General features: G+C 39.3%; 1 protein-coding gene across 1 annotated transcript in view; it reads right to left on the bottom strand.

The window, feature by feature from the left end:
• The window catches only part of MEN1 (menin 1), a 560,267-nt gene that overhangs the window by 411,400 nt on the left and 122,580 nt on the right, over positions 1–26,287 (bottom strand). Inside the window, exon 3 of the mRNA XM_073605053.1 lies at positions 9,896–10,104. Within this exon, the coding sequence (XP_073461154.1) occupies positions 9,896–10,104 (209 nt within the window). The remainder of the gene's footprint in view (positions 1–9,895; positions 10,105–26,287) is intronic.

Below are 26,287 nucleotides of genomic sequence, written 5' to 3'. Positions count from 1 at the left end.
GTTTATATCAGAGGGACCGCCCCCTGGGCGGAACTGTATAGTTCAGTTTTTTTCACATTCAATGCATGTTCTGCCTAGTCTCTCCTGAAAGGAGGAAGCTATAACCCTACGGTCTAGAGAAAGGAGCTGTGTCCGTCAATGAACGAAAGAGAAAGACACACGTCCAACCTATGTGTGTGATTATATGTCAGTGTTACATTGTATATCCCTGTATGTTGTGGTCGTTTAGGTGCTTACCTAATAGTTTTTTTAAACTATGCTCCCCGCTGAGACCACTGCCTGTGGAAGGGAATTCCACATCCTTGCCGCTCCTACAGTAAAGAACCCTTTACGTAGTTTAACCACATGCCAACCAGGCCATAGCCCAAAAGACGGCTACAGCGCGGACGGCTTATTCTGGGTGGGCGTCCATGGCACGTCCTCACAGAATCGCGCGCACCCGCTGATAGTGGCCGTTTACCACATGATCGCTCCATCAAATGACTGAGCATCACTTGGAAACAAACCGGCCTTATCTCATGACGCCAGTTCCTACCTCCCCTCTCTGTACCAATCGGTATAGTGTGAGAGGAAAGAGGGAGAGATCGTTTGCAGCGCTGTGGGCACTACAGATCCAGCCCACAGCGCTGCTCAGTGCCCATACTCTGCCAATACTATGTAATACTCCCCAATACTCTGTTTCTATTAAAATTTATTGCAGAGTATTGGCAAAGAATTTTTTCTTTTTACCGAATTTTCAGTCTTTGATTTATAGCGCATAAAATAAAAAAGCCAACGGTGATTAAACACCACCAAAAGAAAGCTCTATTTGTGTGAAAAATAGGACAAACATTTCAAATGGGTACAGTGTTGCATGACTGAGTAATTGTCATTCAAAGTGTGAGAGCACCGAAAGCTGAAAATTGGTCTGGTTAGGAAGGGGGTTTAAGTGCCCAGTTGTCAAGTTTAATGAGTGGCCACATGTCTTGTTAAACTCCCTTCCGCGAAAAAGTTTTATTCTTATTGTGGGGTCACCAGTACGGTACTTATAAATTGAAATCATATCCCCTCTCAAGCGTCTCTTCTCCAGAGAGAATAAGTTCAGGTCTTGCAACCATTCCTCATAACTATTATACTCCAGACCCTTTATTAGCTTTGTTGCCCTTCTTTGTACTCGCTCCATTTCCAGTACATCCTTCCTGAGGACTGGTGCCCAGAACTGGACAGCATACTCTAGGTGCGACCAGACCAGAGTCTTGTAGAGCGGGAGAATTCTCGCTTTATCTCTGTAGTTGATCCCCTTTTTAATGCATGACAATATTCTGTTTGCTTTGTTAGCAGCAGCTTGGCATTGCATACCATTGCTGAGCCTATCTTCTACTAGGACCCCCAGAGGTTCTCTCCCAGTAAATAGATTGCATTCATATTTTTGCCACCCAAATGCATTATTTTACATTTTTCTACATTCTGGAAGGTTCCCCGGGAAAGGTCTCATTGATTCTGTCCAATAAGGGGGAAGGGGTATGAAGGTATGCCATGCTGAAAAAGGAAAAGTAATTTGGGTATTTCAATAAGTGAGATATTTATTGAATTCATTCAAGCCCATGTTGCAAAAATGAATACACCCCAATGAAAGTCATAGGAGCAAAATTTCATTTTGGACAACAAAATAAAAACAAGAATTCAACTACAGGCGAGTCTAATTATTTATTAAACGGGTGTCCAGCAGACAGTTTATTATAGAAAGGGCGTTACTTAAATAAAACCCCTTCCTGTTTCATGCTGTCAGCAATTGCACCACATGGAAGAGAAAGGTCACAAGGCCTGAGAAAGAAGAAGATCAACAAAGCTTTAACTTATCAGTCAGAACACTGTAGCAAAAGTGATAAAAAAAAAAATGTAACAAAGATGCAACTGCAATTATCTCACAGAGACGTCCACGGAAGTGAACACCTCGACTGGAGCGTCTTCTGATAAGGGTTGAAGAAAATTGCCATGCAAGTTCACTGCAGTTAGCTAAAGAAGTAGAAAGCCAAACTGGGGTGATTGTTTCCCGTGACACAATAGTGCCTACACTGCAGATGAATGGCATGCATGGGTGTCGTCCACAAAGGAAGGCTCTCCTAAAGCTCATGCACAAAAAAGCTCATCTAGAATTTGCCAGGGCCCATGCTGAAAAAGAAGAGAACTACTGGGACTCTGTACTCTGGAGTGATGAGACCAAGATAAATGTTTTTGAATCTGATGGCTTCAAACCTGTATGGCGTCGCAAAGGTGCGGAGTACAAAGAAAAATGCATGGTGCCTATAGTGAAACATGGTGGTGGTAGTGTCCTTCTGTGGGGCTGCACGAGTGCTGCTGGTGTCGGGGAGCTGAATTTCATTAATGGTATCATGAATTCACAGATGCACTGATCTATATTGAAAAAAAGATGCTACCATCACTCCGTGCCCTTGGTCGATGTGCACTTTTCCGACAATGATCCAAAACACACATATAAGGCCACTATTGCATTTCTGAAGAACAGGGTGAAAGTGATTCAGTAGCCAAGTATGTCTCCTGATCTGAACCCAATTAAATACCAAAGGGGAATTCTAAAGAGACAAATTGAGCATCATCACTCCATCCAGCCTCTAAAAGAGGTAGTTCTTGAAGAATGGAAAAAGATAGATGTTGCAATATGTCGCCAACTTGTTCATTCCATGCCTAGAAGACTCAGTGCTGTCCTTACAAATCATGGAGGTCATACAAAAGACTAGATGTAGTTTTTGTTGTGGGGTGTATTCATTTTTTGCATCAACTAATTTGAGTTAAACTGAAGATTTTGTCATTTAAGTTCTATTATTAATTACTTTCAAGTACTGCAATGAGCTAAACAAATGTTCTATAAAACTCAGTTTTATCAAAATTTTGGAAATTGTTCTTGTGTTCATTGAGATATTGATTACAATTTTACTTTTAAAAAGGGGTGTGCTCCTGAGCACTGTAGGTCCCATAGTCGCTTGGACAGCTGAATGCCTGGGTATGTGATTGACTCTTCCATGTGAAAAGGGAAGTTCTGCTGACGAGTTACTTGGGAAGTAATATGTCAAGGACATGTGATTTGCTAAAATTCATTTTGAAGTTGGATATGTATTGAAAAAACTGAAGGTCTTTTAGAAGATTGGGGAGTGTAGTATGTGGTTCAGAAAGAAAAAGTAGGATGTCATCGGCATATGCTGCCAATCTGTATTGACGATCCGCTATTGTAACACCACAAATGTTCCCATTCTCCCATAAAAGCAGCAGGAAGGGTTCCGGTGTGAGTATTAAAAGTAATGGGGACAAGGGGCACCCTTGCCGCGTGCCATTGCGGATGAAGAAGGCATCTGACAGATGACTTGAACTTTTGTAGAAGGGTTGACATATAAGGCCATGATAAAGTGAATGAATCTGCTTCCCAGGCCGTAAAACTGGCATTAGGTAGTCCCAGGCCAACCGGTCAAAACGCCTTCTCCGCAACCAGTGATAGATAAAATCTTTGTTGATCGGAATTTGTGAGCACATGATGGATATTCAATGCTTTTAGGGTGTTGTCACGGGCCTCCCTGACTGGAACAAACCCCACCTGGTCTTTGGCAATGAGGGAATTGATCACATGGAGTATTCTGTTCATGAAGATTTTAGCAAAAATCTTAATATGAAGGTTTAACAGTAAGATCGGTCAGTAATTGGTAACGGATGAGGGGTCTATTGACCATGATGTGTATTTCTAGCAATGTGTTTTGTGGCGAGCTTGGAATTGAGAGTAAATTGAATGCACACAGAAAGGGTTGGGCAAGTATGTCGGGGTAGGATTTGTAATATGCTGCATTGAACCCGTCGGGGCCTGGACTCTTACCCACTTCAATTTGTTTGAGGGCCAGAGTAAATTCTTTGCCTGTTAACAGGCAACCAAGCTCATGAGCAACACGGTGGGAGATGGGTGTGGGGCCATATTAGTGTAAGAAGTCATCAAGGATTTCCTTTGGTCAACTAAGGGGCAATTCCGATTATACAATTTAGGGATATTGTCAGCGTAGAAATGGGGGGGGGGACCATGGAGGCACAGAGGGAAGTGATCAGAAAAATAGGGTCTGCTGGCCCACGCAGGGTCAAGGACTGATGTAATTGCTGTATATATACAAACGTTTTCTGTAAGTCTTCACATGGTTGTCACACACTGTTGCTGGTATGTTGGCCCATTCCTCCATGCAGATCTCCTCTAGAGCAGTGAAGTTTTGGGGCAGTCGCTGGGCAACACGGACTTTCAACTCCCTCCAAAGGTTTTCTATGGGGTTGAGATCTGGAGACTGGCTAGGCCACTCCAGGACCTTGAAATGCTTCTTACGAAGCCACTCCTTCGTTGCACGGGCAGTGTGTTTGGGATCATTGTCATGCTGAAAGACCCAGCCACGTTTCATCTTCAATGCCCTTGCTGAAGGGAGGAGGTTTGCACTCAAAATCTCATGCTACATGGCCCCCATTCATTCTTATGATGACAATTACAGGCCTCTTTCATCTTTTTAAGTGGGAGAACATGCACAATTGGTGGCTGACTAAATACTTTTTTGCCCCACTGTACATACATCATACATATATACATTATATATATATATATATATATATATATATATATATATATATATATATATATATATATATATATATACACACACACACATATATATATATATATACATATATATACATACATACATACACACACACACACAGATCGGTGTAACTAGGCATGCATATAAACATGCACGAGGGAGAGCGCTGGAGGAGGCATCAAGCATCAAGGAAGGTAGTTGCTTCAAGATTTATTGTTTCGTAATCTGCCACTTTCCCTTCATTAATGTTAATTTTTCTTGGAGTGAGAGATAGCCAGCTGACTAGGGATGGGGCTAAGTTGAGCAATACCTATGGGTATGGCTGGAAGTTGGATATAGGCTATGAGAGGGATGTGTGTCTTCTGGGATAGTACTCATTTTTACTATAAAGTTCTCACAAAACGTGAAGGTAAGTTCCAAAAGGATATGTCATATGGGAGTGAGAGTGAATGTATATTTAGATGCGTTTCCCTGCAAAGTAAACTAACCACCACCGTGTTTCAACCCAGTTATGTTATGCGGAATTGATCACTTTTACTCCAATCACAAGAAATGTAAACTCTTTATGGAGACAAAAAAAAAAAAAAAAAAAAAAAGCAGAGTATACATCTGCCCTAACCTGAAGTGACGTAATTACATTGCTTCTGGCCTCCTAGACCATAGTGATGGCCAAGGGCCTTGCAGTCCTCGGCCAGCTCTATGATAATATGGCCACACTGCCAGATCACATACCGGGTTCCCTGATCGCACAGGAAAGCCCGGAGAGGTGCCGCTAGGATTGCTTTTAAATTAACCACTTATGGACCGCCCGGCGTCGTTATACGTTGGTACTTTGAAGAGGGATATCAGTATTATGGCAGCAGCTAGCTACCATAACCCCAGTATCCTCTTCTTCAGCAGGCGGTCCGCTTTCAGATAAAAGTGGTCTCTGTGGCGGATTTGGCCCCCCCCTCCCGCCGCACTCTGGTGCCCTCCGCCGCTTACCGTCCTCTCCTGCGTGTGGTATTTTGCTGAGTGAGGGGAAGATGGCCCCCACCCATCTCCATACCATTGCAGGGCGGAAGCGACGTCAAAATGTCACTTCCACCCATAGCTCTTAACCACTTCAGGACCAGCCACCGCAGTTTTACTGCGGCAGGTTGGCTCAGCTGGGTAAATCGACGTTAACTTACGTTGCTTTTCCTTTTGGCCACTAGGGGCCGCAGCGTGTGCCTGGAGCTGATACGAGTGCCTAGCGGGCGCTATGACCGCCGGGCACCCGCGATCGCTCGTGACAGAGCGAGAACCGGGATCTGTGTGTGTAAACACACAAATCCCGGTTCTTTCAGAGGAGTAGAGAGAGATTGTGTGTTCATACTAAGTATGAACACCGATCTCTCTCTCCTCCTAGACAGTCCCATCCCCCCTACAGTTAGAACACAGTGAGGGAACACAGTTAACCCCTTGATCGCCCCCTAGTGTTAACCCCTTCCCTGCCAGTGACATTTATACAGTAATCCGTGCATTTATATAGCACTGATCGCTGTATAATTGTCAATGGTCCCAAAAATGTGTCAAAGTGTCCAATGCGTCCGCCGCAATATCGCAGTCCCGATAAAAATCACAGATCGCCGCCATTACTAGTAAAAAAATTAAATAATAAAAATGCCATAAATCTATCCCCTATTTTGTAGACGCTATAAATTTTGCGCAAACTAATCAATATACGCTTATTGCGATTTTTTTTACCAAAAATATGTAAAAGAATACATATCGGCCTAAACTGAGGAAAAAATGTGTTTTTTGGGGAAAAAAAATGTGGGATATTATAGCAAAGTGTAAAAGATAGTGTTTTTTTCAAAAATGTTGCTCTTTTGTTTATAGCGCAAAAAATAAAAAACGCAGAGGTGATCAAATACCACCAAAAGAAAGCTCTATTTGTGGGAAAATAAGGACATCGATTTTGTTTGGGTACAGCGTTAAAGCGATGCAGTGCCGTATCGCAAAAAAAGGCCTGGTCATTGAGCAGCCAAATCTTCCGGGGCTGAAGTGGTTAGACTATTTTTTATTGCATTTTAGTGTAAATATGAGATCCAAGGTCTTTTTGACCACAGATTTCATATTTAAGAGGTCCTGTCATGCTTTTTTTCTATTACAAGGGGTGTTTACATTCCTTGTAATAGGAATAAAAGTGACACATTTTTTTTTCGAAAGGATAGTGTAAAAATAAAAAAGTAAAATGAATAGGAATAAAAAAAATAAAAAAAACGCGCCTGTCCCGCCGAGCTCGCGTGCAGAAGCGAATGCATACGTGAGCAGCGCCCGCATATGAAAACGGTGTTCAAACACCACATATGAGGTATTGCCGCGATCGTTAGAGCGAGAGCAATAATTCTAGCCCTAGACCTCCGCTGTAACTCAAAACATGCAACCTGTAGAATTTTTTAAACATAGCCTATAGAGATTTTTAAGGGAAAAAGTTTGTCGCCATTCCATGAGCAGGCGCAATTTTGAAGAGTGAAATGTTGGTATCAATTTACTCGGCGTAACATCAGCTTTCACAATATAAAAAAAAATTAGGCTAACTTTACCGTTGTCTTATTTTTTAATTCAAAAAAGTGTATTTTTTTCCCAAAAAAAGTGCGCTTGTAAGACCGCTGCGCAAATACGGTGTGACAGAAAGTATTGCAACGACCGCCATTTTATTCTCTAGGGTGTTAGAAAAAGTATATATAATGTTTGGTGGTAATTTTCTAGCAAAAAAAAAAAAAAAACTGTTTTAACTTGTAAACACCAAATCTCAAAATGAGGCTCGGGGCTGAAGTGGTTAAAGAAAAATAGCTAGAAAAAGAAATACCATAGATATGGCATGCAGCTGCAGCCATAACGCCGGTATAACCACTTGAAGTCAATAAAGTACATGTACTATACGTGATTGATTAACCACTTCAATACAAGGCACTTACACACCCTTCCTGCCCAGACCAATTTTCAGCTTTCAGTGCTCTCACACTTTGAATGCCAATTACTCAGTCATGCAACACTGTACCCAAACAACATTTTTATAATTTTTTTCATACAAATAGAGCTTTCTTTTGGTGGTATTTAATCACCACTGGGTTTTTTTTTTGTGACATAAGTGAAAAAAAAGCAAAAATTTTGGGGAAAAAAAAAAACCACCTTTTTAGTTTCTATGAAAAATTTTTGCAAACAAGTCATTTTTGTTCATAAATTTGGGCCAACATTTATACTGCTACATCGCTTTGGTAAAAATAACCCAAATTAGTTGATATTATTTAGTCTCCGTAAAAGAGTCTACAAGCTGTGGTGCAAATCATTGAAAATTGATCACACCTGATGCCTATGGCCTATCTCATTTCTTGAGGCCCTGAAATGTCAGGAAAGTACAAATACCCCCCAAATTACCCCTTTTTAGTAAGAGGCATGGTGAGTTTTTTGAAGTTGTAATTTTTTCCCTCAATTCTTGGGAAAATTAAGAATTCTTTAATTTTCCCCACAAAATTGTCATAACAACAAGTTATTTCTCACACAAAGCTTATGCAATTAAACCCCAAAATACAATCTGCTATTCCTCCCGAGTATGGCGATACCACGTGTGTGTGACATTTACACAGCCTGGCCACACAGAGAGGTCAAACATGCAGGGAGCACCATCAGGGGTTCTAGGAGCATAAAGTACACCTCCAGTTTCCTAACGACCTATTACATTTTTGAAGGACCTGGAGCACCAGGACAATGGAATTACCCACAAAATGACCCCATTATGGAAAGCAAACACCCCAACGTCTATTCTATGAGGCATAATTAGTCTTTTGAACGGTTCATTTTTTTCCACAAGTCTTCAGAAAACGTGGAAAGACAATGAAAACCTTTTTTTTTTTTTTTTTTTTTGTTTTTTTTTTTTTTTTTACACAAAGTTGTCAATTTCTAACTCATAGCATGTATATAGCAAAAATTACACCCCAAAACACATTCTGCTACTCATCCTGAGTATGGCGATACCACATGTGAGATTTTTACTCAGCCAGTCCACATACAGAGGCCCAACATTGAAGTAGTACCTTCAGGTGTGCTAGGAGCATAAAATCACACATAAACAATAAAATTCATTTCATTCCTACCTATCACACTTTTGAAGGTCTTTGAGCACCAGTACAATGGAATTAACCACAAAATGACCCCATTTTGGAAAGCAAACACCCCAATGTATATTCTATGAGGCATGGGCTACTCAGGTACTCTGATGGGCTGGTGACAGGTACTCGGGTACTCTGATGGGTGGTGACAGGTACTCTGAAGGGCGGTGACAGGTACTCGGGTACTCAGATGGACTGTGACAGGTACTTTGATGGGTGGTGACAGGTCCTCTTTATTGGGGGGGGCAAACAGTGTGACTGGTGTACACTGTAAGCGGTAACGAGGTGTTACCGCAATCTCCTTCTCACACGTGATCGGTGTGTGAGGAGGAGAACCCCGTAACATCTCATTACCGCGGTTTGTTGACATTCTGTGACCAGCTGTGATTGGACACAGCCAGTCATGTGGTAAGAAGCCAATTTCATTGTCTCTTTACTGTGATTGGGGTTGGGGTTGGGCTGTGTCAGGGTGACAAGCCTCGTCCCCGATCGCCGATCTGCGCGCACCCTAAGGGCACGCACGAGCGCCATGCACGTGGACAGTACATGTGACCGGCTGTAATTGGACACAGCCGGTCAAGTGATAAAGAGACATCTTTTATTGTCTCTTTACACGGATCTGGACAGATCTCATCCCTGATCGCTGCGGGCCCCCGCAGGATCGTTGAGAAGCCGAGGACGTCATATGACGCCTGCCCAGGATGGGAGATCCCATCTGCCGACGTCATTTGACTATGGCCGGGTATTGAAGTGGTTAAGCGGCAAGTGGATATCTAGTTCAGACAATGTTTAAAATATTGAGTCAATATTACTTCAAAATGACAAAGTTAGGGATATATAAAGGCAGACCCCAGCCCCTGACCCAATATAAATTTCAACCCCCACCATGGTGCCTACCAACTTCAAATGGCAGCAGTGTCCTCCAGTGTTTGCACCTTCCTGGAGAAGAATTGGTAAGAAGTAAACAGGCACCTGGGTGTAAGGGTTAAGGCTTAAATTATGCTAGGGGGTTAGGAAGCTTTTTGTTTTTTTATAAATCCTGAGCATTTTCTTTAGGGATTTTAGCTTATTTGCCAAGTGCTAAATATTATGGATATACATAATATTATGGCGAAACAGTTTATAGTTAAAAAAGGGTCATCTCACCTTTTCTAATATGCCTGGATTTACAGACTGCCCTCTTCGGTCCTCATTACCTTTGCCATGCCAGGTTACTTCCGCTGTCTGCTCCCCTTCTTTTCCAAATACAACCCACGCATGGTCCTCAGAAAGAGCTAAATGCACATCAGAAAGACCCAGGACTTGACAAGCAGCAACAACTGCAAATGCCACACCAGGTGAGTCAAGCTTTGTTCCTAAAACATATAAAACAGAGAAAAGGTAATGCTACTCATCCTGATTATGGCGATACCACATGTGTGAGACTTTAATTTTTCCCACTAATTCAATACTTCCCTGGTTTATTACTAGAAAAGAAAATTTGGCTATTTACTTTAAATACACTGAAACATCTAAAGATCTGCTGTTATATAAAAAATAAAAAATCTGATTTCAGGTTATAAACCATTTGAGAATCTTTTCTTGTCAAAAGAAGTTTATTGAGTATACAATGTTATAAAGATACATAAAGTAAGTTTACAAGGATCTATAAAGTAAGCTCATTGTTTTACAGTAGGGTTTATATAGGTAAATATCATGAAATTTCAAATATTAAACATTGGGTTCACGTAAACCTAAATTAAAGATATATATCATTTCCTTAGTTACTTTTGTAGGTATTTAAATGATTTATACCTACTATACATATTGTTTACAAGTAGAGTGTATATAGGTCAAATAAATTCTGATGATGAGCTTTAATCGTAAGGTGGAGAAAAGGAAAGAGAAAGAAGAAAAAGGGTTGAAAGGTAGAGGTATGGTCCACAAGGTTGTCCCGTTCGTCAGTTTATTATTCTTTTTAGTTCTCTTTTAAGCCTTAGAATGGGTGTCTCTGTAAGTCATTTAATCTGTTACCATGGCAACAGGACAGAGTCATTGAAGTTTGACAGGAACTGTTGTTTTATCCAAGGATGCCAAAGTTTTTCAAATTTTGGAATTTGATTTTGATCGATGGCTACCATCTTAGCATGGGACATTGTATTATTCATTCTGTGAATTGTTTCTGCTAGTACCAATTTAGGAGATTTCTATGCCTTGGCCACTGTTTGTTTTGCAGCCGTTATTAGTTGGATCATTAGTTTGAATTGAGAGAGTGTTAACCATTCCGGTTTTAGATTAAGTAAAGTTAAATATGGATCTGGTTGTATTATTTTTTTAAATATTTTAGATGCAATCACGAAGACTTCCTTCCAGAAGGTTTGGATTACTGGGCACGTCCACCATATGTGTAAATATGTGCCCATTTCTGGGCATCCTCGAAAACAAAGAGCTGAGGTATTAGGTGAATATTTTGCCACTCTAGCGGGTACAAGGTACCAGCGAGTTAGGACTTTATAATTTGTCTCCAGTGCTAAGATGTTGGGTGAAGATGACTTAGATGTGAGCCATATGTTAGACCAGTCCGTGTCTTCTAAAGTTCGTCCCAGGTCCTCCTCCCACCTCTGAACGTAAGAGGGTCCATTAAGATTTGCTACTCCATATAATTGATTATAAAGTGATGAAATTGTACCTTTAGCAAATGGATCTTTTGTACAGATTGATTCAAAAATGGATAATTGGGATAATGGTGTATCCCCCTTTAGGAATGGTGTATAGAAATTTTTGATTTGGAGATATCTCAGAGTTTGGTAGATCATATTTTTCTCTAAGCGATGGGAATGAAAGGAATGATTTAGATGCTATGAAGTCATTTAGTGTCTGAATGCCTGATGTTGTCCAAGCTTTAAAAGAATTTGGGTAGATCCATGCCGGATAAAAGGCCGGATTTCTGATAAAAGAAAGGAGAGGATTGTGTGGAGATTGTAACTGATATTTGGTTTTTAGTTTATCCCAGAGAGATAAGAAGTGTTTAGTTATGGGATTATGAATTTTAAAGCGGTCTTTAGGATCAAGCCATAATAAATTTGATATTAATAGAGGGTCATTTTCTGAAGCCTCTATAAATACCCATAATGGGATTTCCTGTTTTGCATGGTATTTGGACAGACTGGCCAAATGTGCTGCTCTGTAGTAGTTAGTAAAATTAGGGTATCCCAGGCCTCCTTTATTTTTGGGAAGATGTAGTGTGTGTATATAGGTATACGTGGTTTAGAAGAGCCCCATATAAACGGAGTTGCTCTTTTTTTGTACTATTCTCAAAAAATAGGAAGGAATTGGAATAGGGAGGACTCTGAATAGATAAAGCAATTTGGGTAGAATAGTCATTTTGATTGCATTAATCTTCCCCATCCAGGATAAGTTGCGACCATTGTTTTATTAGATTTGTGATCTGTCTTAATACAGGAGGATAATTGGTTGAGAATAAGTCAGAATGAGATGCTGTTAAATGAATTCCAAGATATGGGATTGATTTTTCTGCCCATGTGAATGGGAGTGCAGCCCTAGCCGGGATCAATTCCATGTTTGTGAGTGAAATATTAAGCACTAGGCATTTCTTAGGATTAATCATAAGGCCGGATAGGGCTGCAAATCCATCAAGAGCTGGTATTAAGTTAGGACCAGAGACCTGTGGTGATGATAGAAAAAGTAATATATCGTCTGCAAATATACATAATTTGTGTGTAATACCTCCTACTTCAATGCCAGTTATAGTTTGGTTTGTTCTGATGTATTGGGCCATGGGTTCGAGTATAAGGGCAAATAATAAGGGAGATAATGGGCAACCCTGTCGGGTACCTCTTTCGATATTAAAGGCTTCAGATTTGTATCCAGCATATTTTATATAGGCTTTGGGTTTATTATATAATGCTTTGATCCATGTTAAAAAGTGGGGTCCAAAACCCCATTTTTGTAATGAATATTGCATATATTGCCAGGATACTGTGTCAAATGCCCTCTTAATATCGAGAGATAGAAAACAAAGGGATTTTCCGTTTTTTAGCAATATGTGCCAATAACACTGCCCTGCGTATATTATCGCCTGCCTGTCTATTTGGTATGAAGCCTACTTGATCTCTATGTATTAATTTTCCTATAATGCTATTGAGGCGTTTTGCTATTATTTTTGCTAATAATTTAATATCGAGGTTTAACAGAGAGATAGGCCGATAATTCACACAGGAAGTATCATCAGAAAGGGGTTTTGGGATCATACAAACAATTGCCATTAGTGTTTCTTGCCGAAAAGAATGTCCATCTAGAAGTTTGTTAAAAGTTTCAGTGAGAATGGGAGAGAGTATTTCTGAGAATGTTTTATAGTATAAAGCCGAGTAGCCGTCTGGGCCTGGTCTTTTGTTAAGTTTTAGGTCTTTTATGGCGTTAGCAACTTCATCTATAGTTATAGGCTCATCCAAACTGCTTTTTTGATTCTGAGATAACTCAGGTAAGGTTATTTTTGAGAAGAAGGATTCAGCCTCTGTAGGATTAAATTCAATGTTTGTCTTGTATAAAGTTGCGAGATGTGAGTTAAATTTATGGACTATTTTAACTGGATTACAAGTGTAAACATTTTTTGATAATTTCAAACGTATTGGTTTGAAAGATTTGTTAGTTGAATTTAATGCCCGAGCCAAATATGTACCTGGTTTGTTTGTATTCATGTAGAAATTGTGTTTGGAGCGTTTGAGGGATTTAGCAACTGACTCAGTGAGAAATAGATCGTATTCCAATCTAGATTTTTCCAGATGAGATTTTGTACTCTGAGATGGATTATCTTGAAATGATATGTAGGCTGCATTAAAATTGAGTTCTAGTTTTTTTGCTAGATTTTTGCGTTCCCGTTTAAATAGTGCCATTTGTCTTTGTATTGTACCACGCAAGACAGGCTTATGAGCTTCCCACAGTGTTATTGGGGAGATGTCTGTTGTATTATTAATTGATATGTATTCCTTTAAAGCTTGTTCAATGGCCATCTGATGTAGTGGGTGTTTGAGCATTATGTCCAGTAAGTACCACGTTGGGTCATGAGCTTTTGGTATGGCTGAGGCTATAGTAGTGTATACTGCATTATGGTCAGACCACAGAATCGGAATGATATCTGATGCAATAATTTCTGGTATCATTCCTATTGTTAGAAAAATATGATCTATTCTGGTGAAGGTTTGATGAGGGTGCGAGAAATAAGTGAATTTCTTTTTCATTGGGTTACTTTCTCTCCATGAATCTACCAGATTGTATTTGGAAAGAAGTTGAGAAAAAGGTAATCTAGCGGTTATTTTGGATGGTGTAATTTATCTAGAAATGGGAGGAGGACCTGGTTCGAATCCCCACACATTATCACTGTTCCTATTTTGTGTGTATTAATCACTTGTAATATATGTGAGAGGAATGGTGTAGGTTGTTTGTTAGGAGCGTAGTAGGAAATCCCCGTGATTGCTGTATCCATTATATAACCCATGAGTATCAGGTATTTACCTTCTGGGTCTTTAATTTCTGATGATAAGGTGAATGGTGTGGATCGGTGAAATGCAATTAGGAGTTCCCCTTTGCTTGGTACAGGCAGAAGCCGTGTAAATTTGTTGATAAAAAGGAGAAATATATTTTGGAGTAGAATCTTTGGTGAAGTGTGTTTCTTGGAGGCCTACTATGTGAGCCTTCTTGTTATGGAAAGTACGGAAGGCTTTGGTCCTTTTTTGAGGGACATTTATTCCCTGAACATTATGGGAAAGTATATTCAGTGGTGCCATGGCAATAGATCAAATAGTTTTGACTTACTTTTTGTTATGCAGAGCTGACTGCGCAGATCAACCTGTGTGGACTGAAGAGATGAATAGATAGAAAAGAAACCAGTGAATTCTGGAGTAAAGAGTAAACAAAAAACATATGAGATTAGATACATTGTATAAATTATTTTTTGCAAGTAATCACAATTTACCCGTGAAAGAGAATAAATATCTCTCTCAGGGGAATAAGTGCCTTCGTCACACTCCCACATAATATGGTTGGGAGAATGAGGAGGGCTAATGGGGGTACACGGATCTTCCGCTTACAGGAGAGAAGTGCTATGTCAAAAGACATCAAAATGTTTCCTTAATTGGAGTGCAGAATATAGTTTTTGTTGAAATTATTTATTCCAGGGTGGTTGTATATGGTTAGTCTTGCCCTAGGCTAAATAATTCAGTTAGAAAGGTACTGTTAATAACTTTGGTATTGATGAAGATAGTTTGAATTATTTGGGGATTTTAATCCTTTTAGAGTAAACAATTACATATTTTATTCATATGTAACTGTTTAGATATGTTAACTCATAAAATTGAGGTTGTATTGCTTCAGATTAGAACAAAAACATAATTCTAGGAACTAGTTAGGTAATAATATATATATTTGTTTTAAGAAAAGAAAGAAAAAGCTTCCATTACTTCTGGATTATTGAACATATTTGTCCTAAAAAGTAATAAATCTATTGTTATTACCTGATAATATATAACTGAACAAGAATTTCCTTATTTCACTTATATATTCTAAGGCTATATGAATCAGAAGTAATAAGAAATATAACTGGAATGTAACATGATCCCACACAGTGTGTGACTATCAGAATGCAGTTACATTCAGTTATAAATACAGGTTTTTTATAGAGAACCATCTCTTAGTATAATAAATGAAGAGATATCAGGAATTAGGATGTCAGTCCATTGAATCTTCTTGGTCCATGGATGATGTGGCATAACGGCCTCTTTTGTGAGAATGATGATTCCCATTTTGTTCTGAAATTTTCTGGGTGCTGCCTGAAGGTGAAGATGATGCCATTCTTCTGCGTGTGGGAGTGTTGCTGCTTGTGGGTTCTGTCAGATATAATTTTAAAAGGGTTTGTTGTAGTTCATCTGCTGATCTGCTTCTGTAAATTGTACCTTGGTAGTTAAATCTGACTGAAAAGGGGAAGCCCCATTGATACATAATGTTGTGGCGTTGCAGTTCCATTAGTTGGGGTTTTATGGATCGTCTTTTAGTAATAGTAAGTTGGGATAGGTCAGCAAAAATTTGATAATTGTGTCCTTGAAAATTAAGTTCCTTTTTTTCTCTTGCAGCAATTAGTATTTGTTCTTTCCTTCTGTAATAATGAAATTTTGTGATTATATCACGTGGGGGTCCATCTTTCTTTTTGGCTGTGAGGGCTCTGTGTACTCTGTCCAGTTCTAAACGTTCAATAGGGATATCTGGCTTTAGTTCTTGTAATAGAGCAGTAATAGTAGATTGCAGGTCTGTCACAGTTTCAGGTGTTCCCCTTATGCGCAAGTTTGAACGTCTGGCTCTATTTTCGTAATCTTCGAGCTTAGTTTGAAGTATTAAATTCTCTTTTTTTAATTGTTCCAATTCTGTTATATTGTCTTGGGTTGTAATTTCAATTTCATCCATTTTTATTTCTAAGGCTGCGGTGCGGTTTCCCAGCTCTCTTATTTCTTTGGTTAGGCTTTTTGTTATTTGGTCTGAGGTTTGTTTTAAAGCCTTATGAAGCATCTTTTCAAATTGTACTAATATTACTGGGGATACTGAGGAGGCTTGTGGAGAAGTTTGTGAGAGGATTTGTTCTGTATCTGACTCAAATGGAGAGTCTTGCTGTGACATTTTCTGTCTGTGAAAGCGCCCTGATGCTGTATCTTGTGAGGTGACTGGAGCTGCTTCAGCTGCAGTGAGTGCCTGTGAGCTCTTTGTGAGGTGATTTTTATTTCTGCCACGGTTTCCTCCCAGTACCATATTTCCTGCCCAAACTTTCACAGTTTGTTCCCAGGGGCAAAAAGGTTCAAATGGATACCTTTTGAGTCTGCAGGCTCCGCTTTGTCCTTCTCTTCTCTCCTCAGCGGTGTGGAGCTCTAACAATGCATGTCTGCTCCGCTAGGCTCCGCCTCCTGCCCCACCACCATTTGAGAATCTTAACCCTTTCACTGCCAGGCCCTGCACTCCACTTTTAAACTCAGCTGGCTGGACCATTTGTGCAATTTTTCCTTTCTTTTTTTTATTTTTCACTTATACCTTTCAAAGTATGTAAAAGACCCCCAAACCATGCATTTTCTAAAAGCACAGCACCAGTAGAATAAAAATAATGCGCTACTGATTTTTAAGGCACAATGATATTTGTGCAAATGTTTATCAAACAATAGTTTTGCTAAAAATACAGTAAAATCCTTATTATCATTTAAAAAACACAGCAAACTTTACAAAATTCCTGCTAAATATGAAAAAGTTCAACCTGTATTAACTTAATAAATAACAAATATTTGTAACTTTTAAATTGCGCATTTTTGCGAAATGGTGAAAATCAAAAACGTACACAAAAATTTAAATCCAAATACTTCTAAAAATCTAAAGGCTTTCCTTTTTTTCCATACAGCTTTCAGAATTTGTAAAAGACCCCCCAAACCATAAATTTTCTGAAAGCACATGATCTGTATAATAAAAATAAGGTGCTACAGATTTTTAAGGCCTCATGATATTTGAGCAAATGATTATCAAAACAATATTTTCGCTAGAAATACACTAAAATGATTAGCAGATAAAAACACAGCACATTTTACAAAAGTATACAGTGCCTTGAAAAAGTATTCACACCCCTTGAAATTTTCCACATTTTGCCATGTTACAACCAAAAACGTAAATGTATTTTATTGGGATTTTGTGATAGGCCAACACAAAGTGACACATAATTGTGAAGTGGAAGAAAAATGATAAAATGGTTTTCAAAACGTTTTAGAAAAAAAATATCTGAAAAGTTTGGCATGTATTTGTATTCAGCCCCCTTTACTCTGATACCCCTAACAAAAATCTAGTGGAACCAAATGCCTTCAGAAGTCACCTAATCAGTAAATAGAGTCCACCTGTGTGTAATATACAGCTGTTCTGTAAAGCCCTCGGGAGGTTTGTTAGTGAACAAATCACATCATGAAGGCCAAGGAACACACCAGACAGGTCAGAGATAAGTTTAAAGCAAGGTTAGGTTATAAAAAAATATCCCAACCTTTGAACATCCAACGGAGCACTGTTCAATCCATCATCGGAAAATGGAAAGAGTATGGCACAACTGCAAACCTACCAAGACATGGCTGTCCACCTAGACTGACAGGCTGGGCAAGGAGAGCATTATTCAGAGAAGCAGCCAAGAGGCCCATGGTAACTCTGGAGGAGCTCCTCCAGAGATCCACAGCACGGGTGGGAGAATCTGTCCACAGGACAACTATTAGTCATGCACTTCGCAAATCTGGCCTTTTTGGAAGAGTGGCAAAAAGAAAGCCACTGTTGAAAGAAAGCCATAAGAAGTCCTGTTTGCAGTTTGCGAGAAGAATGTGCTCTGGTCAGATGAGACCAAAATTGATATTTTTGGCCTAAAAGCAAAACGCTATGTGTGACAGAAAACTAACACTGTACATTGCCCTGAACACACTATCCCCACCGTGAAGAGTGGTGGTGGCAGCATCATGTTGTGTGGATGCTTTTCTTCAGCAGGGACAGGGAAGCTGGTTAGAGTTGATGGAAAGATGGATGGAGCAAATTCAGGGCAATCTTAGAAGAAAACCTGTTAGAATCTGCAAAACACTTGAGACTGGAGCAGAGGTTCACCTTCCAGGACAACAACCCTAAACATACAGGCGATTTAGTTCGCAACTGCAGCGCTATACAAAAAATCATTCATTCATACAGCCAGAGCTACAATACAATGGTTTAGATCAAAGCATATTCATGTGTAAGAATGGGCCAGTCAAAGTCCAGACCTAAATCCAATTGGGAAGCCGTGGCAAGGCTTGAAAATTGCTGCTCACAGATGCTTCTCCATCCAATCTGGCAGAGCAGAGCTTGAGCTATTTTGCAAAGAAGACTGGGCAAAAATGTCACTCTCTAGATGTGCAAAGCTGCTAGAGACATCCACAAAAAGACTTGCAGCTGTAATTGCAGCCAAAAGGTGGTTCTACAAAGTATAGACTCAGGAGGACTGAATACAAATGCATGCCACACTTTTCACATATTTATTTGTAAAGGATTTTGAAAACCATTTATCATTTTCCTTTCACTCCACAATTATGTGCCATTTTGTGTTGGTCTATCACATAAAATCCCAATAAAGTACATTTACGTTTTTCGTTGTAACGTGACAAAATGTGGAAAATTTCAAGGGGTGTGAATACTTTTTAAAGGCAATGTAGAAGCTTAACCCGTGTTGATTTAACAAATAACAAATATCTAAATTTTAAAATGTGCCTTTTTGCGAAATGGTGAAAATTAAAACGTACGCACAAATTTTTCTCTAAAAATCTGCAGGTTTTACTTTTTCACTTACAGCTTTAAGAGTCTGTAAAAAAAAAAAAAAAACCCAAACAATATATTTTTTGAAAGCACATAACCAGTAGGATAAAAAGAAGGTGCTACTTATTTTTAAGGCCCAGCGATATTTGCACAAATGTTTACCAAATCAATAGTTTGAATTTTAGACTTACACTAAAATCATTATTCGCAGATAAATGCGAAGCAATTTTTTTAAAATTCCTGCTAAATTCCTACCTAGGCAGACGGGGGCGTTTACATGCTGGGACCATGATGCTCTGCGCCCATGGCAAGTGTTAGAAAAGTTTTAAATGTTTATTGTGTGACTATTAGAAAAACTATTAGAAAAACAATAACCCTGAGACTGATTTTTAAGATGACTTCTGAGTACGTTGTTGTATTAACTTGCTATATTGTTTGCTTTAGCTAACTCCATAGTAAGTTGTAGGATGATTAGGCTTAACCATATACGGTAGAACAAGACTGTATAGGAAATGCTAATTAGCCAGATAAAGTACCATTTTGTACCAGGCACGCTATCTATGTTTCCTCAGCCAATAGAAGCATTATGGCTATATTATTGTAGATATTAGGAGGGGGGGGGGGGGTGTACATCTCTTTGTGTGATTCTTACTGCATCTTTTGGCTTGTAAGCATCATCCATTTGTGTGACACATCTGAAATAAATTGTCTGCTTTTCAATACATCTGGAGAGTTCGACTGATCACAAGAGAAGAGTAATCCTAACATTTTTGGTCCCTCTACAGCGTGAACCAACAAGTGCATTTCGGGTCAGATGGTCGTCCCGACAAAAACATCGGTGAGTATTGGACTTCAAAGCTCACTGAGAATTAAAAGTCCCCCCACTCAACGTTAGTGGTGAAATAGGGGCGGGGGCCTGAGAGCCAGATCCACTGTCTGGTTTCGAACTTCATGATCCAGTCCTCCTGGTGTTTGAGAGGTAAGATAATTTAAATTATTCTTAATTCTTTCTAAGAGTCTCTTCTTCTCTTTCTGTTTGATTCTGGTGTAATGTGTTGTAATTGCCGACACTGGGATTGATCGTATAATATCTTGATAATCCAGTGTGCGAAGACAGAGACATTTGGGGACGTTGTCTAAGGTAAAAAATTACGTCACCCGCTGTCCCAGACAGATAAAAAAAAGATTTGAGGTATACCGAACATCAGGGGTTGATTGCCTCACGTCATCGGAGGTTGATTGCCCGATGATTTAAGCGCTATTAAGTTAAGTGATCTAGAAAGATTGCAAGGCTAACTTTCTTCTGTGTGTTTAGTTTCTCCTTTCTCATGTTTAACCCTTCTGTTGCTGCTGTAACCTTATTGAAAAAACAACAGTACTGCAGAGACAAGTTAATTACTTTTTGATTCTCCCTATAATGTGGGGAGTGATGATATTTTTACTCTTCTTGTATTCCTATTGTTACCGTGGGCCGAGGGTCACTATCCCAATGTTTTATAGGTAAATGTGAGACCCAACTGGAGCTGAAAATGGGGAATAGTCTCTGTAAAAGAATGTTTTGTGCCTGCTTATGAGGCTGCTGTGTTCCTAATGTGCCAAGTGGGAGGGGAAGTTTGGATTCAATAGTAAACTAACTGTAAAAAAGTGTCAGGATTTGGTAGATAAACTTAAATTGTTAGGACCCAAAAGAACAAAAAATGTATGGGTTGATAATAGGAGTTTAAATAACCAGCAAAAAAAAAAAAATCATTCTTCACACCTCATGTTCTGTGTGCCTGTAAAACTCGTGTTGTAGCCTGCTCGCCTATCAGTGACAGATTGGGAGCTGGCAGAGAAGCAAGAAACTTTGCAAAAGCTTAAAGAGATACTTGGTTTAATTGTCTTATGGCTTCGCTCTGTAAGGCAGCCAACACCTTGCTAGCTGATGTATTAAGCAGATAAATATGTAAAATACCAGGTGACATTGCCCTATATGGCCCATGGGGATTGGACCGGAGCCAACGTCTTGGATTACTGCACCGTCTCAAGTACCACTGGACAACATTGTCTGGGAGACTGTGCTACATCTGTGCCGCCTGCTCGGGGACAACCCTGGGTCAGACTCATAGGAACCAAACAGTTGGATCTGCAACTTCAGGTAAAGGTGATCCAATAGCCATATCACTGATGGGTCTAGCAAAAGAGAATTAGACCAGACGCAAGTGTTATCTAAATGTTTAACAAATATTTGAGAAGCAGAAAAATAGCTAAGTATGGCTGAGTGGAAAAAAAAAAATAAGTATGAGAAATCATCACAGGGAGAAGTACACTGATAATGGTTGCTTTATTATTTTAGCATGCCATAATATTAAAGGAAGCACATGGCAGAAATTATTAATGGTTTTAAAGAAGTAGATAGGAAACATGAAAGTGAATTGCACTATAAAGTGAACAGAATGTTGTAGAATTATTATCAAGTGGCTTCATGAATGTGAGAAAAGAAAAGGCTGAGAATGTTTTGATTACTTTAAATGTGTCCAGTCCAGAGACAGTATGTGACTGAGTGCTAATTTTACTGCCATAAGGAAACAGGGATTTGAATGGGCTTTGCTAAGAGAAGCGTGCAGTAGTATTGAAGCCCAGAGAGAGGAGAGAAGGGAATACAACAGACTTGATGCTTTTATAGCACAAAAATGATGGTCAAGAAGCTGTTTCTCAGAAACAAGAAAATGCAGATTGCCTGACAGACATAGCAGAAGAGAGAGGATGATGATGGATGACTAGTAGGGCAGCATTAACCCTTTGAGCATCTTCGTGCATCTGTGAAAATATTAGGACTTTCATGGGAAAGAAAGTCTGAATAATAGTCTTAAAGTAAATATTTCTTGGACATGTTACTTTTAGAATTCCCAGATTTCCAACTGTAAAGTGTTAATGATGCAATGCTGTTTATATTTGGGTACACTTATAAAGTTAAAAGGCTAAGTTCTGAATCAGAATATGTGTTTGGGTTAAATTAAAAAAAATCAATAAATAAAATGTTTTGGGACCCTGTGGATTTCACTTGGGACCAGAGAATAAGGGGAACAATACAAAAAGGGGATTCATGTTTTATTTAATTCTGCTAAAATATCAGGGTCTGAGAAAAATATTTTTATATATATATTGAATATATATGTCAAATAATGTAAATGTCACTAGGAAACATTTTATGTCTGCATACTTGGTGGACTTATGGACTTGATTGTTTTTAACAACTCCAAAGTAAGGAAGGCTTTCTTTGGTAGTTTGACCTGTGATCCTGTGCTCACTCATGTTAGATAAAGAGTATCCATTTTCCCCAGCCCCAATTCAAGTGCAGATATGACCCCCCCCCCCCCCTCCTTCTACACAAGTGAAAAATGAGGAGAGTTCCTTTTTATGGGGTGGGTGTCTAGTGATTACATGAATGGGTACAAAACGTAACCTTTAGGAGGTATTTTAGAGTTTAGAACATTAAATTAAGGTATGAAATAATGTAGACTACACAGTCCTTAGAGACAAAGAAACAAATTATGTCCTTCCTGGGTATGACAAATTTGTGTAGAGCCTGGATTTCCGGGTATTCCATGCTGACGGCCCCATTGGTTCAGGCAATACATGGGAGCCCTATGGCCCCCCAGGATGCTATAAAATGGAGTGAAGAAACAGAGACAGCCTTTACTGACCTAAAACAAGTCCTTTCTAGTTCATCAGTGCTAGCCTTACCAAACTGTGACAAACAGTAGACTCAAGGGAAGGTCACATGACATCAGTACTTACACAGTCACATGGCGGGCGCCAGAGGCCGATTGCTTACTATTCTCCAAAATTAGACAGTGTAACTAGAGCACTTCCACCCTGTGTACAGGCAGTGGTAGCTGCAGCAGAAGCAGTTAAGGCCTCAGTATCTATAGTGCTATATCACCCACTGATACTTAAAGTACCACATGCAGTATCTGTTATCCTTTTACAACAAAAGATATCACATTTGAGCCCAGCACGACACCTTTCCTGTATGACAATACTCTTGACACAACCTCACTTAACAATACAGAGATGTACTACATTAAACCCATCCACACTAATACCACTTTCTACGGATGGTCATAAACATGACTGTACTGGTGCCATCGCTGAAAAGGTACTGCCACGGAGTGATTTGAAACATGTACCATTATATAATCCTGACATGACACTATTTGTTGATGGCTCCAGTAAGAAAAATCCAGATGGCACACATGCAACTGGATATGCAGTAGTGATATAGGATGGAATTTTGGAAGCCAGGTCATTGTTAAAATATTATTTAGTATAAGCAGTAGAATTTGTAGCACTGACAAGAGCATGTTTACCATTAAAAGGAAATCTATAGAGATAGATTATACAGTCCTTACTGATATGCAGCAGAATGCACCACCCCCCCCCCCCCCCCCCCCCCGGGGGAGAAACAATATTGGAAAACAAAAGGTTGCACAAGTATAGATAACATCTACATGTCACCTAATTGATAAACCGGTATTACCAAAATCCTTATTTAGGTATGCAGCAGTATTGACACATGGAGTAACACATGTGTCAAACAGGGGGATGACCGAGATGTTAAATAAGGTATGTACACAGCCTATGGCTTCACTAACTACTAAAAAAAACTTTTTGCTCTCAATGGATTATATGTGCAAGATACAATGCTCAGGGAGGCATAAGACCAGGGAAAGGGAAGTTTCCCACACCACAATACCCATTCCAACACATCTGCATGGATTTTATTGAATTAGACAAATGTGAAAGGAAGCAACATTGTTTGGTAATCATAGACACCCTGACCAAATGGGTGGAGATATTCCTGACAGGAAGTGCAGATGCACAGAAAGTGATAATGGACCCCATTTTGTAAATAAAACTATACAACAACATTTGACAGAAGTGATGGGAATTCAAGTGAAATACCATTGTGCCTATCATTCCCAATCAGCTGGATTGGTGGAAAGGCATTCTAAAAAGCAGATTTAGGAAAGCTATGGAAGAAACAGGTAAAAATTGGATGTACTGCCTACTAGTAGCTGTGACCAGTATGCATATGACACTCACAAAAGAAGGTTTAAGCCCATTTGAAATGATACATGGAAGGCCATATAAGATACCCTTAAAACCAAATGAAACACCTACTGAGGAGTCTGAGCTCAAACTAGCAGAATACATGTCTAGGCTGTTAAGACAAAGACGTACTAATGATTTTTGTTCTGTCCTAGAAGGTCCAATTCAAGAAGATGAAAAGGTGCATGTGGGAGATTGGGTCTTAACAAAAAGTAATAAGAAAGAGCAGTGGTACTCCCCAAGGTGGGATGGTCCTTTCAAAGTCCTCCTAACTACCCCTACTGCGATAAGGATTGCAAAGAGGTCTACCTGGATTCACCAGTCCCATCGCAAAAAGGTTTTACAGGCAGAAAAGGGCCAGTTGGCTGCAAGAGGTTCAGAAAATCCGGCTACAAAGGGAGGTCTCACACAAGGTGGGACTTGTCTCAAACCGGTGAAGTCTCCCTCCCCTTCCAACTCCCCTTCCCCTATCCACTGGAACTCTGTAGTTGGTTAGAATAAAAGAGACAGTAATTATCCTTGAGTTACTGGTGACTCTAGGAGAGACATCCATAAGAGGGGTATACGTTATGGAAGAGCAGAGGAACCTTTGGGTTGGGAAAGAAAAGGAAAAATATTGAATCTAACCTTTATAGAGGGAATAACTAGCACTATACTGGTAGACTTCTGTCAGATTGCAGGTTGTGGGGATATAACTGGGGCTAGAGGAATTCTATGGGCAGATAAATACATTTGATGGCTCTGGAATAGGGCAGGATGTCAAGCAGGGAATCAGGACCTGTGGACCAGTGTATTAAAATTGGGGGTATAATCTACCAGTGCCTAGAAAGAGTGGAATAAAGGAAAGACTCATAATTACTAGGGCTGAAACAACTAATCGATTAATCGACAACGAATCGATTATGCAATTAATCGATTACTATTTTCATAATCGATTAATCGGCCAGTAACATAATGGGGTTAAATCCCTAAAATGAGCCCTTTATAGAAGAGCAAATAATCGCTACTACAGTTCATTTAAATGTTTTCCTATGGGACACACGTTCACGCAAAACGGTGCTTTTTTGGTTCAATATACTTCAATTGAAAAGCTGCAGAAAAGCATGTAATGCGTTTTTGCAGCAATTTGTGTTTTTTAATCTGCCCAACAATAAATTGGCCAAAAAAATGCAAATCGCCGCAAAATCACATGCACAGAAATCAAAACGCACAGCAAAAAGCATTGCAGAAACAGATCAAAAGCAAACTGCATAGGTGTGTACCGAGCCTTATGCTGGACACACGGATCAATTTTCAGACGAGAATATTCAGACAAAAAATCTTTGTACATTCGCTGAATGAAAGAACAAACGTTCTTAAAATGACATTATTTTTGAAGGAAGACATTGTTTTTGTTTTTAATAAAAAAATTTGATCACCGAGTCTGATATTTACCAGATTCACCCTTTAATAGTATATATCCTCTAATAGTATATACAGTATATCTCCTCTAATAGTTTATACAGTGTATCTCTTATAATAGTATATACAGTATATCTCTGTCTGTGTTATTCTCAGAGTGGATTAGATACTTTGCTTCCTAACCATATAGTTGGTTATTTATATTTACCACTGCATAGAGATATTTAAGAATAAATGACCTTTTTTTTAAAACTTTACACATTAACTAAATTATACACCACACTTTTTTTTTTTTTTTTTTTTTTAAGGTTAATAACTGAATAATCGATTAATCGAAAGAATAATCGGCCAACTAATCGATTAGGAAAATAATCATTAGTTGCAGCCCTAATAATTACAGAAGCGGCCAACTCCCCCTGCACACATAGTAAGAACTGTAAACAATTATTGATAACATTAAGGGCTCTTTCACACGGACGTTCCGTATGTCCGTTTTTCATCCTTCCGTTTTCGGATGAAAAACGGACATACATGTATCCCTATGGAATAGCGGATGTCGGCGGATGAACGTCCGCTGACATCCGCTGAAATCCGTCTCCGCTAAGATCCGTTTATCATAACGGAGGAAAACCCTACTTTTCCTTCCGTATGAAAAACGGAACGGACGTAAAACTGATGTCAGCGGATGATCCGATTTACATCCGATCCGCTGAC

Source organism: Aquarana catesbeiana, linkage group LG11 (genome assembly GCF_042186555.1).
Source record: "Aquarana catesbeiana isolate 2022-GZ linkage group LG11, ASM4218655v1, whole genome shotgun sequence".
In the NCBI taxonomy this organism is placed as follows: Eukaryota; Metazoa; Chordata; class Amphibia; order Anura; family Ranidae; genus Aquarana; species Aquarana catesbeiana.
Note: the sequence above shows the minus strand (reverse complement) of the source record. Positions and strands in the feature narration are given on the sequence as shown.